Source organism: Populus trichocarpa, chromosome 7 (genome assembly GCF_000002775.5).
Source record: "Populus trichocarpa isolate Nisqually-1 chromosome 7, P.trichocarpa_v4.1, whole genome shotgun sequence".
Taxonomy (NCBI): Eukaryota; Viridiplantae; Streptophyta; class Magnoliopsida; order Malpighiales; family Salicaceae; genus Populus; species Populus trichocarpa.
In genome coordinates, this window is record NC_037291.2 from 2,675,839 (window position 1) to 2,689,209 (window position 13,371).

The 13,371-nt window shown below is 31.6% G+C and overlaps 2 protein-coding genes across 3 annotated transcripts; one reads left to right on the forward strand and one right to left on the reverse strand.

Annotated features, from left to right (window-relative positions):
* Positions 1-4,449: 4,449 nt before the first annotated feature.
* LOC7477994 (uncharacterized) lies at positions 4,450-5,155 on the reverse strand. Its single transcript, XM_002310145.4, has one exon. It carries the CDS (start codon positions 5,074-5,076, stop codon positions 4,573-4,575), a length of 504 nt encoding a protein of 167 aa, XP_002310181.3. The 5' UTR covers positions 5,077-5,155; the 3' UTR covers positions 4,450-4,572.
* A 5,041-nt stretch (positions 5,156-10,196) lies between these two features.
* Positions 10,197-12,686, forward strand: LOC7473124 (thioredoxin-like protein HCF164, chloroplastic). 2 transcript variants are annotated; one of them, XM_024605504.2, is made up of 5 exons: positions 10,197-10,459; positions 10,546-10,767; positions 11,198-11,301; positions 11,422-11,758; positions 12,015-12,403. In XM_024605504.2, exons 1-4 carry the CDS (start codon positions 10,283-10,285, stop codon positions 11,699-11,701), a joined length of 783 nt encoding a protein of 260 aa, XP_024461272.1. In that variant the 5' UTR covers positions 10,197-10,282; the 3' UTR covers positions 11,702-11,758; positions 12,015-12,403. The 2 variants fall into 2 exon arrangements, with proteins under 2 accessions (XP_024461272.1, XP_002310771.1); XM_002310735.4 differs by lacking the exon at positions 12,015-12,403 and adding an exon at positions 12,426-12,686 and having other exon boundaries at positions 10,199-10,459.
* The last annotated feature ends 685 nt before the right edge of the window (positions 12,687-13,371 follow it).

Here is a 13,371-nt window from a genome sequence, read left to right on the forward strand (position 1 = left end):
CATTAACAATGATTAAATTAGGTGAAGTGGCTAGGCCTAGGTTCAAGCAAAGACTGAGACTATAAACAATTTTTTTCTTCTTCAATTCATCTTTCTTTTTTCAATAGTATAACAATTACTACTAGCTAAAGATAGATCCTTCCTTCTTCTTTTTTCTTGACAAAGAGTTGGTTTCTACTTGTTTAGCAACCTTTCGACCTGACAATTGTATCTGGTTTTTTTTTCAAACAAATCAATTGAAAAGAAAGAGACCAAAGCAAACCTGAATGGAGAAGCAGCCTAAAAAATAGGAAAAGCAATGACAAAAATGGTATCTCTTAACTTCACTACGTATAAAGACTAGATTAATAGTTCTAAAAATTATATTAAAAAAAATCACATACAACAATAAATTCACAATTCCTTTGATATAGAAAAGAAACCCAATACACTTAATTTTATGTATGATAAACATATGACAAAGAAAATGTCACAATTCAGACTATTAAACAGTAGAAAAACTTGTATCTTTTATTCGAAGTTCCAACTTTTGTTTGTCCTAATGGCTACCTAGATTTCAACAGAATCAAACATGATAAAGCATCATAAAACACTAAGATTAATCTGGTTATTTAGAGTGGTAATTCTCATTATATACACATACCCTAACCAATAATTGTTCCATCACATAGAAGGAGAGAACAATCATTACACCAACAATATGTTCAGAGAAAAGGTGAAAACCAATATAGAACAAACCTTAGATATATAGTCCATCAAAATTGATGAGAAGAAGTTTAGAAGAAATTTCATGTTGTTGATCTGGTGTTAGAATAACAAAATCATCTGCTAGAAATGAAATGAGGTTGCTACTTTTATTAACAACTTGTAATTCGGCTCCCAACGTGTTCAAGCATTATCTTAAGGACACAAATTGTTTCAAAATTTATTAATCATAATCATAAATAATTTATAAATAAAAAGAAACGTACAACACAAAGCTTCTTAGGAGTGTGGTTTTGAAGGAAGCCTTGAAGTTCTCCAAAGTCTTCAAGTGATACCCTGGGTCATCTCATGCAAAATAAAACCATTTTAATCCAAAATAAACCTTAAATTATTACCAAACATTTTAGCCTTGAGGCCACCAGAAATAACCTGAACGGATCATGATTTTAGACATAGTGTGTTTACCATCTCTGTCATGGTTGGAAAGAAACTCTATAAAAAAATCATAAAAAAATTCAATCGAAAGCAATAATGAAACTACAGATCATGTCATGATTCATTCAACTAATAATAATAATAATAATAATAATAATAATAATAATAATAATAACAATAGTAGTAGTAGTAGTAGTAGTAGTATGATGCTTATAGATTTTGATGGCTTTATAATTGAAGTCATTTTTATAGGATCCTCCAATAGCAAGTGATTTGAATCCCTTATTTTTTCAAAATTATTAATCACTACTCTCTTTCTTCAATTAATAAACACAAAGAACGATGAGTCTAAAAGGAAAAAAGATTTCTGCGTTCCTTTCCTTTTTATAATGAGGCATCATCTTCACTCTTATCTTATTAACCATCACATGCCTTTTCTCATCTCTCTCTACCAAGCCTTCAACTCTCAAAAGGACAACAAAGAAGGTTAGCATTCAAATCAATTGTCATAATTTTGCATATCTTCTCCTTTAATATATTTAATACATAATTATAACAATTGTTTAAAATACCCACAACAACAACCTACTTGTTAAACCAAGGGATAAGAAAGAAGGATAATATGGGAAACTCAACAACAATAAGTAAATCAAAGCAAATATAAGAATAGAAAAATGAAAGGGCGTGAAAAAAATCACAGAAACATCCAAAAACCATAGAAAACTTAACCCAAAACATTATTGAAGTCCACTGTACAAATGGGTTAAGAGGTAACAATATTTTACCTACATGTTTTTTAGTTTTTTGTTATATATATATATATGGCTTGACCTACTATTTAGTTAATTGTCCTTACTATGCCCCTGTAAGTTGAATAAGGGGAAGAAACCAAATTCATTTTGAATCCAACACAGGAGAAGCAAGAATACGACAATGATTTAGTAAGAATATCAATAAGTTGATCACAAGATATAAATTGAACTTGTAGTTCCTTCCAAGAAACCATGTTATGAACAAATTGATAGTCAATTTCAACATGTTTCATTCGCACATGAAAAACTAGATTAGTTGTCAAATATGTAGCGCCTAATTTATCACACAATAACATAGGAGAAGAAGAAACCAGAATGCCTAGATAAGTAAAGAGACGACACATCCATTTCAACTCGACAGCGACATTAGCAACAACTTTATATTCGGTCTCAATAAAAGAACATGCAATAGTTTATTACTTTTTTGATTTTTAAGAAACAAGATTATTACCAAGATAGATAACATAACCTCTAACGATATTTGATCGACAACATTACTTGCCTAATCCAAATGACTAAAACCATGGAAAGAAAGCTCACTAGCACTAGTAAAATGAAGACATGTCATAAAAGTACCGTAAAGATAGAGCATAATTCGTTTAACAGCTAACCAATGCACATTAATAGGTGTATGCATAAATTGACACATCTTATTGACTGTAAAACAAATATATGACTGAGTGAATAAGAAATATTAAAGACCACCCACAATATGCCAAAAACATATAGGATTGAAATATGGAGAGTCGAAGCCTCTAGGTAGGGAAGCAATAAGAGTGCTCATTAACAACTGATCTTATTGTATCCATTTAGTGTAGTATGAATTGAGACTTGTTCATGTAGACTTGTTGAAGAAATTCAAGCAGATAAGTCTTGTTGTCATCGATGAACCCATATTTGATCTTTCTAAAATAAATATTTTTTTGTGGATAAGTTTGAGAGAAATACAATGGTGAGAATTGTGTAATGTGGACTTGAGGCTAAAAAGGTTGCAATTGGTTGCCATATCTATGAGATTGTTTGTCATAGTTGTCTTTCATGAGGAAGCAAAAGATGGTGTTGTGTTTTGTAGAAAAAACATATTGTAGTTATGCGACTGACTTTGATACCATTTAAATTAGAAAATAAAACGAGACAATGAGTAAAAGAATTCATGCTATAAATTCTACACTAGTAGCCTATATTATTGATGAAGGAAGTTTTCAATATATATAACATATGTTTATGCACTTTTTATAAGAGAAGTCTTACCTTTAGATATGTTAACTTAATGGGTTTTGGATATTGGACTGGTATTGTATATAGGTACGAATAGCATGACCTAACCCTTGCATTCTAGATTGTTCTTAATACACCTTTTTAAGTTGAAGAAAGGGAAAGAACACATTTATTTTGGATTGAAGATAAAAGAAGTGAGTAAACAACAATAACTTAGTAAGAATATCAATAAGTTGATCTTCAGAAGATATAAATCAAACATATAGTTCCTTCTGAGCAATCATGTCGCGAACAAAATGATAGTCAATTTCAACAAAAAAAAAATAAAGAATATAATTACAATAGAAAAAAAAAAGAGAAAAAGAAATCAAAATGCCTAAATAAGTAGGGAGAGAGTGCATCCATTTTTATTCAACAACACTGACAATAGATTTATATTCAACCTCAGTAGTAGAAAGTGTAATAGTTCATTGTTTACCGCATTTCTAGAGGGAAAAAATAAGATATATATAGCATAACCTTTTATCGATTTTTGATCGTCAACATTACTTGCTTAATTTGAGTTGCTGAAACCATGTAAAAAAAGCTCATTAGACAAGTTGATTGAGAAATTCATGACTCAAAACTTGATCCAGATCAAGTTTTAATTTGAATCGAAAAAAATATTGATTTGAACCAAACCCAATTAGCTTGACAGGCTAATCCATGACCCGATTGACTAGGTGAGAGCCGACAAAGTCAACATCAATATTTTTTTTAAGAAAATGAAATAGCATCCTTTTGATAACAAATAATTGACCCGACAACTCAATAACCCAAGCCATTCCTAGGTAGTTCTTGAGCCGATCAGACAACTATAATTTCTTAGAACCGCTTAGCAAATAGATTTGTAGCCTGGGATATCTATTTGTTTTTCAGATCTTTTTGATAAATTTGTAGGTGGTGGTACCAAAATCCGTGGGCTTCTATACACTTTTGCTTACCAAACTAATATAAAGGACACAAATCATAAACCAAAACGCATCAAATCATAATAAAACTCAAACAGATCAAACCATTTTCTTCAATTCATCCAATCCACCATTTCGATCTCCATTATCTCATTTTGCAACATAAAATAGTCGAAGTTCATTAGAATTGCAGAAAATGAAAGCAAATGTGTACCTGAAATAATATCCCGTCAACCTACGAATTGTAATTGGATAATATCACTTGATATTTCTTCAAACACTAATCACTTTTCTCCTCTATTTTAATGCACATTTCATTTTGCAATAAATACATTCAATTTGTTAATGATTTATTAATATAACTCGTTAAGAGCAAGGAAATACGAAATGGGATTGCCATAAATTATCAAAATAAACACAATCAACTATAATTAATCGGCTAATCCTCTTACTTATGATTTAGAACCCTCAGGCCCCAAAATCCCATTAACAATGGCAGTAGCAACCAAGACCCCAACAGCCTCCGCTCCAGCCACCGCACCAGCCTGCGCTAGCCCACCAAAGCTCACCGCTTCCTCAATCTCCTTCTCTGCCGTCACAATCTCTTTCTCTGCTGTCTCAATCCCTCTCTCAACCGTCACGATCCCTTTCCCCGCTGTCTCCAACCCCTTCTCCGCCGTCTCAAACCCTTCCTTCACCAGCTCCTCAGCTTCCTCCTCCGCCCTCTTCAGCTTCTTCCTCAGCCCAAACAAAGGAATGTCCTGCGCCAGTGAAGATGGTTCTCTTAAGGCCAGTGCTGGTGCTGACGCTAGCATGAAGAGAAGATGTCTTCGGCCGGGGAAGGAAATCGGCGCAGGTTTAGGACTGGTGAGCGCCTCGCAGATGGTGGGGTGTGCATTGCGCATGCGGTGGAGAGAGAGAGTTCTGAGCGGCAGTGGTGAGAACGTGGAAGCCATGGATTTTACGGCTAACAGACTTGATCCTAGCTAGAAGACTTGATTTGTGAGGTTGATAAATACGAAGAAATGATTTTATTTATGTGGTGGTGGGACTTTGCAGTTATATATTGCCGAAGAGTTTTATTCTTTTTCCTTTTCTTTTTAGGTAATAAAAATATATCAATGTTCTACTTTTAAAATTATTTTTATTTAGTTCTAAATTGTAATTTTAATGTTGGATTAATCGTATTTTTTTGGACTTGAAACTTGCATAAGTCAATATTATCTTGTGCTTAATTTTTATCAAATAAATGAGGATAGTAAGATTCGAACTCGTGACCGCTTGGTCATCAAGACTCTGATACCATGTTAAAGAACCATCTCAATCCAATAGCTTAAGCTGCTAGGTGAGGTTTCAGAATATGATTTATATTATTCTCTAACACTTCCATCCCTTTCTCTCTGCATCTCTGTTAATTAATGTTAATATTAAAAATAATTTTTAAAAAATAAAAAAATTATTTTATAAAAAATAATAAGGGATGTTTAGAAATATCGCAACATATGCTTTTTTAAAAAATTTTATTTGAAAATATATCAAAATAACTTTTTTATTTTTTAAAAATTATTTTTAACATCAGTATATCAAAACAATTTAAAATTTATCCATTCCTATTTAAAACACAATACCAAACAGTGATTAAGAGGTTAAACTTTCTTTGGTTTGCTTAGAACAAAAATCACATTCAAGCTATCGAATGCCTCTGGGCTGCAGGATTCGATGCCAAGTTGCTTGGAGTATTTTAAAATGGCATGGTTCAATCTTTTTTTAAATGCGCAGACATTGATTCTACCATGACATCCACTCGTTTCCTCTATTATCTCTTGCGAATTTCATATGCCATTTCTGTTAGTGTGTATTCCGTGGGCAAACGTGACTTTGATTTTGTTTATCGAAACATATGTATATTTAATAAAAGTTTTATTTGTATTTAATATTTAATTAATAAATCTTGAGTAAAGATAAAATTTTTAGAACAAAAATATTTTACAAAGAAATTATAAAACTGTTATAATCATGTGATTCTTATTGCATCAAAGCATTGTTGCTAAATATTTCCTGTTAATACTCTATTAAAACTGTATATTAATTAGAACCATTAAGATTTGTACATATTATGTTATTCCCTTTATAAAAGAGAATAGTTGTTCTCATAAGCTGAGGTATGAGGGATACTTAGAGCTAATATATAGGTGTTTGTCGGATGACATGTACACTGAACTAATACGTATGAGAATTTCATATGGAGAGGTCACATGTGTCTATGGAAAGGTTCACGTGATGGTTGTGTAAGCGATCTTTATACTTGAGATCACTAAGTTATCTTATATATGAAATATTATGTTTTAATCCTACTGCGTACACGTTGTCCTAATAAGGTAACAAACGAAAAAATATTGGGTATAACAAGAACTATATAAAGGTATTTGAGTAATCAGGAGAGGACTCATCACCTTGAGTGAATTAGAAAAAACATTTTATTTGTTCTCAAATAATATTGATTGTAAAGCATTGCGTAAGGTGGAACAAAATTTGAAAAGAGTTTCAAATAATCAATGACTGCGACGTTGAGAACAAATATGATTTGACATGGTAGACACATTTCATGCTATAATGTTCAAATCAAAAAATTGTTGATGAAGAGATAATAATTACACCAAGATACTGGTCATTAAAATGTTAAGTTAAACTACTTATGACTTTTTAAATATTTGAAGAATCATGATAGGTTGTTAGACATTGTATTTGATCTTTAAACATAAATCAATCAATTATTGATAATAAATTATTTTGTTTAATTTATTTAATTTTATTTTATTTAAGATTGTGATTTATATTTGGACCAACTTATTATAGAACCTAATGGGTAACACACATAAGAACCATTGATAGAAAATTAAACTGGAATGATTAATCAAGTGTGATTTGATTGTAAATAAGTTAAAGAAATTGAGGACTAAAATGAAATTTATACATGAAATTACAATTCTAAATCTAGAAAAATCAAGTAGGGGCTTGATTCAATAAATTTCTAAGATTATTCTGAAATAATAGATATGAAATTATTCGGAGGTCAAATTGATATTTAATTTTCCATTTATAGGGTTTTCGAGCTTAGAATGTTATACCTCTTATTTTCTATACAATAGTAAACAATATAGAACACCTGTAAAATACAAAAAAAAAAAAAGAAGAAAGAGTTAGCACTCAAATATATAACAATCCATCTCTCTTAAAAAGATTTAGGAGATTTCTTACTTGTGGTTCGTATGGATTACTATTAGAGGGCACCAAATACTTGGACGGTTTGTGGTTTGTGATACTCAGTCTCGAAGTAATTATTCAAAGCCGAAAAGAATATCTGATCTTCAGGTAATCTTTATATAAACCTTAAAAAACTCTAAATCTGTCAAACATGATCTTAAGATTCCTGATTTTTTTTTAAACCTATCTTTTTCAAAATCAAACCGTATTTTTTTCTAGTTTCTAGTCTTTGTGTGTTCGTTTCTTCACACAAAAAAAATATACGTATAATGTCTATAAGAGACAAAGCTTTCTTCACAAGTGAGATTGAAGATAAATCTCTACAGAAGGTCCTTGGGATAGATCAGTTTCTCTTATTACTCGATCTTGGTGTGCTCGTAGTGTTCCATGGTCGCATCTCAATCACTCTCAATTCATCTTGTCCCGACTCGGTATCTAGAGCATCTAGAGTCTAGAGACTATTCCTGGGGTCATCCCTTCCTAGCTGAATCTTGACGTCACTTGTTCTTGGTTCATGCATGGAAACTCATATATATTGTAATTACAAGTTCATTATATTATCATATAATCAATGAATTTCATTAAATTACTCTATCCCATTCCGTGCAATTAAACATTCTCTTGTTGTAATAAATTAGATTGTTAATTATGTAAAAATTCCATGAAACTCATCTGTATTTCCCAATATTTTACATTCTTTTTCTCAATCATACTCTTATATATAAAAAAAAATTGATTTTTTTTTTGTCGTGGAATTGATATATACTTAATTTTCATACTAGAAGGTGAAAACTTTAATTATGATCTTGAATGTTAGGTTAAGAGAAGTTAATGCTTTTAGGAGATAGGAAGGGCCAGACTTGATTCATTCCGGGTCAAATAAGTTAAGGTTTTTGTGAAGACGATGAGAAAAGTTTGGATTCATGCACCTAATTCAATGAAAGTGAAGTGAAGTTAGTTTCCACTTATTTATTTCTATTAACCAGATTTTAATTATTTCAATGAGATATTGTTTATTTAAGTTTGTCTCTCTAGTGATGTTTATTGCCTTTTGTTTTCTCATGCTCCCCTTGTTTGATAACTCAAATAATGCTTAGTAATTTTTTTAATGTGTTTTTTTCTTTCTTTCAAGACTCTATCCCCTGGTTAGCCTTCTTAACTTGTTTCCCTTTTCAAAGTATTTTTGAAAAAAATTAAATTTTTTTTATTTTTTTCTTTACTTCAAATAATATTTTTTTGATGTTTTTAGATCATTTTGATGCGCTGACATCAAAAATAATTTTTAAAAAATAAAAAAATATTATTTTGATATATTTCTAAAAAAAAAACACTTTAAAAAATAAGCACAACCATATTTATAAAAATGTTATAATCTATTTGGCCATTTATAAAGTAGAACTTTTGCATTTGTAATGGATTTGTGGTCCGAATGGAAATCTTGTGGTTTGTTATAAGGTTTCGGCTAGTGTTTGATAGGAATTTATTAAGCGGTTTGAGATTAAAAGCAGTTTGGTATTGTGGTGCCAGTTGTATTTCAAAATATTTTTTCCTTGAAAATACATCGAAATAACATTTCAAATGGAAAATTAGGGCTAAAGGTTTTTCGACCCAAAAAACTCGTTTTTCAACCCATTTTGACCCCAAACACCTAAAAACCACCTTATAAATTGTGATAAACCTATAAATAGCATCAAAAAACCCAAAAAAAAAACTCTAAACCAAAAATCTTCCCGAGCTTAGATATATTTTTAGGCACTTATAAGGTAAAAAAAAAAAACTGATATGAACTATCCTCATCAACAATAATAAATTTATCTCTCTATCACTGGAATCCGACGACCTCTCTCTTTTCTCTCTCAAAACCTGGACTAAAAAATAACAAAAATAAACTTTTGTATCAAAATTGAATTGAAAAAATATCGAGAGACCAAATATATATACTTTTTAAAGTATAAGGACTAAATTGATTTTTTATGTGAACTTTGAAACCATTATCTATTTGTTGTGGCTTTTCTACTTTGTCCCATGTCTTTTAATTTTATCCTTAGTCAATAAACTTGATTTAATTACTCTTGAGTTTGGCTTCGAAGATAGAATCATAAAAAAAAAAGTTTAAGGACCAAACACTTCACGAGTCATGACTTTTCACTATTAAATTTGTATTGCATAATGTTAAATAAAACCAAACACTTTATACATCTTCTTGCAACTATAACAATCATATCAAGGTCTAAATAATGGTAAAAAAATAATAATACACACATGTCTCAAGTGTTATTATCTGACCATAATTATTAAATATAACCCAGGATAAGATTGGAATCACGGGGTGGATTAATAATATTTTTTAAATTATAAATGATTTTTTTTATTTTTTTAAATAAATTAACAAGTTTTTAATCGACTAGATTATAAATCGGTATAAATTTTTAAATAACTCATATAAAATCAACTTTTTCTATTTATGTGAAACTCTGATTCAGGCCATGTTCTAGTCAACCATCGGCATCCGAGTTTCTTAACTATGGATCTAATATATTAAGTGGTGTTTGAAAATATGGTAAATATTGATTTTTAAAATGTTTTTTATTTAAAAATATATTAAAATAATATTTTTTATTTTTTAAAATTTATTTTTAATATCACCACGTTAAAATAATCTAAAATAATTAAAATAAAAAAATAATTTTATTCTTAAAAAAAGTTGATCTTCAATTCCAAAATGTTGTCTGTATTGTCACTAGATAATAAACGCATCCCAAACGACCTTCAAAATCCACGAGTTCTAAAAAGGCAAAAACGAGTGCCCGCTTACATTTTGACCGTTTAATTAATTAGCACAAAAAATTCACTAATACAAACCAAAAAAGAAAAACCGACTCCTCCTACAAAATCTCCATGGCTCGCGTGGCTTCAAACCCTCTCTGTATCCATAGATTCCGGCCATATCTTCAAGCCTCTCATTCATCACCATCACTCCTCAAATCCACTGTCCACTATCAAACCAAACCTCGCAAATTCCCTGCTGTTTCTTGCCAAACAAACCCCGACTCATCTGAAACCTCCACACCAACGGTACAGCCCCCATTTTCTCCTTCATTTATGTCACTAAGTAAGCAAGGTATAATCTTTTCTGAACTGGTTTGTTTCTTTTAATGCAGGAAAAAGAGGTCCTTGAACCTGGTCCAGTTAGTGATGATACCAAAAGAGAGGATACAGGTGCGTCCCAAGATTCTGGGTTACCTGAATTTCCAAATAAAGATGTTAATAAACGAATAGCAGTGGTTTCTCTTCTTGCTGCTGCCGGACTTTTCTTGTCTTCAAGGTTGGATTTTGGTGTTTCTTTGAAGGACTTATCTGTTGCTGCTTTGCCTTATGAAGAGGTTTGCTTTATTGGATTAAAGTTGGAATTCTTGTCAAATAGGTTACAATTGAGAGGGAGTTCTAGTTCTTTTTAATAATGGGTTTTAAGTAAAGCTATCCTTTGTGGAGTTTTTATTATTATTCGCCATTAGTTTTGATGTTAATTAGTAAAAAGTGGGTTTTCTGTTTATGAATTGGAATGTAATTTGTTTATATCCTTGGAATTGAAAGCAATTGAAGGATTTCTCTTGGTTGTTAATGGGGTGTCTAAGTGAATTTACTAGTTTTAGTAGAAAAGTTTTGATTGGTTTATATTAGTTTTGATGTCAAATTCGAAGTGGATTTGCTTTCTGAAAATAATGTTCCATTTGAATGTAAATGGTTAATGCCATGTTCTGTACTTATACTTTGTTTGTTGCTTATTGGGTTTTTTCTGGTGTCTTTATTTAGGCCCTCTCAAATGGGAAGCCAACTGTTGTGGAGTTCTATGCAGATTGGTGTGAAGTATGTAGAGAGTTAGCTCCAGATGTCTACAAAGTAGAGCAGCAGTACAAGTAACAGCCTTGATCAAGCTTTGATTAGCTATATGATATTTGAGTTATCTCCTTTTACTTAGTGATTCTGTCGTTTCCTTTTAATTTAAATGTGCCTGCTAAATGCCACTTGCCTTTTAGGGACCGTGTGAATTTTGTTATGCTGAACGTTGATAATACCAAGTGGGAACAAGAACTTGATGAGTTTGGTGTTGAGGGTATTCCGCACTTTGCATTCCTGGATAGAGAGGGGAATGAAGAGGGTAATGTAGTTGGCAGGCTTCCAAGGAAGTACCTACTTGAGAATGTTGAAGCTCTTGCACGTGGGGAAGGATCCATACCTCATGCCCGAGTTGTTGGACAATATTCAAATGCAGAAAACAGGAAGGTGCGCTCTGTTGATCCTAGAAGCCATGGGTAGATACTATGTTCTGAGTTACAAGACTTGTCAATTTTTCACCTGAAATTCAGGTCCGAGGTTAGTTCTTTACAACATTGTAATGCTTTCTCATCTTGTATCTAATTCCACATGAGTTTCTAGCATCAGGAGAGGACGCATCATTTTGGGATTCATTCGAATTCATGTACATAAAATGTGACTTTGGCTCTACAACAGGAGATTGTGCATCATATTTGGAATTCATTCAAATACATGTACATAAAATTTTACAGAAAAGTGTTCATGAGGTAATTTTGATAACAATTCTAATTAATTTGATAATCATGATAATCAGGTAGCTTGATAATGCCGCCACATAATCTGATTGCACCATTCTGGTAGCAAGGAACATTGACATTCATCTACCGTTTATCTCTCATCAACCAAGGACTTCCAATTTTAGGGGAAATTAGCTCCACACATAATGATGAAACCCTTTCTGAAGTGATGTTTTATACGTTTGGTTTTTTCAATCTTGGATTGCTTGTTATAAACTGTTTTAATTTTTTCTTCCATAGGTCTGTTGTGAAATAATGAAATCATCGCAAGATGTTGGTTTTTCCACTCAATATATCATAGGTGGAACGAAGATGGAATGTTCTGTTTTGCAAATGATTCATATGAAAGAGTTTGTATGATGTAGTGGTTTCTAGTTTAGTCATGACTAGATTGTGCTCAGGATCTAATATGTGATGATCTCTTGCAGGTTGAATCTTCCATTCCAAGTTTGACTTTCACCTGCTGTTCATTTTATCAATAGGGGTCACATTCTGGATACTTTTTTCTTCTTCTTCAGGTTAGCTTTGTTTCTCAATTATAGAATTCTGTGAGAAGAAGAAACTTCTTTATAGCCTGTAAAACCCATGTACAAATCCTGAATAACACATGATCCTGATGTGGTTTGTAAATGGTACTTTCATTTCCCTTTCAAATCCTGAATAAGACGTACTCCTGGTGTGGTTTATAAGTGGTGATTGCATTTCCTTGGACCTTCGGATCCATGCAAGCATAGTAGATAAACCTGCTTGGAGGGTTGACATGGAGACTGACCTGGGCTTGGTTTCGAGTTGAATCGGACTAGTTATTGACCCAATAAAACTTGATTAACTTAGCTGAATTCTTAGGGATCCATTGAGGTCAACACCAAAGAATTTTTTTTCAAGCACAAGGCAGTTTTAATAAAAATGATTTACATGGTAACTCAGTGACTCGTGCCTTTTTCTCGAGTCAGTCCCTAGATTAGATCTGAAAGCTATGCATGCAAGTGATGACTCTTTGAAATGTCGAGTCAGTCCCTGGATTAGATCTGAAAGCTATGCATGCAAGTGATGACTTTGAAATTTCATATAGATTTACACTTTCAAATTATCAGTCTTATATCGCTTCAGCTGTTTACTTCCCTCCTTTCCTTGGTAGTTTTGTATACTAGGTTCAAGTCGTGATCAAAATCCCAACTACTTCATGAAAAAAAGTTTGAGCGTCACTATTTTTCTGTATACAATAAAATATTTGAAACGAGGATAAAAAACACAACCAATGTATAAGATAAAATCAATTGATCATTATATGTTTTAATAAATATATAAATAAAATATTGGTGTGACTTGTCCGATCTAAGAACCAAGAGCGAATTGAATACCGTGTTTAAATGA

Bases quoted from the DNA above. Each gene is read 5' to 3' on its own strand.
- LOC7477994 (XM_002310145.4), bottom strand. From the start codon at position 5,076: ATGGCTTCCACGTTCTCACCACTGCCGCTCAGAACTCTCTCTCTCCAC.
- LOC7473124 (XM_024605504.2), top strand. From the start codon at position 10,283: ATGGCTCGCGTGGCTTCAAACCCTCTCTGTATCCATAGATTCCGGCCA. The intron at 10,460-10,545 runs GTACAGCCCCCA...CTTTTAATGCAG, and splicing joins CTGAAACCTCCACACCAACG to GAAAAAGAGGTCCTTGAACC. The intron at 11,302-11,421 runs GTAACAGCCTTG...CTTGCCTTTTAG, and splicing joins AAAGTAGAGCAGCAGTACAA to GGACCGTGTGAATTTTGTTA.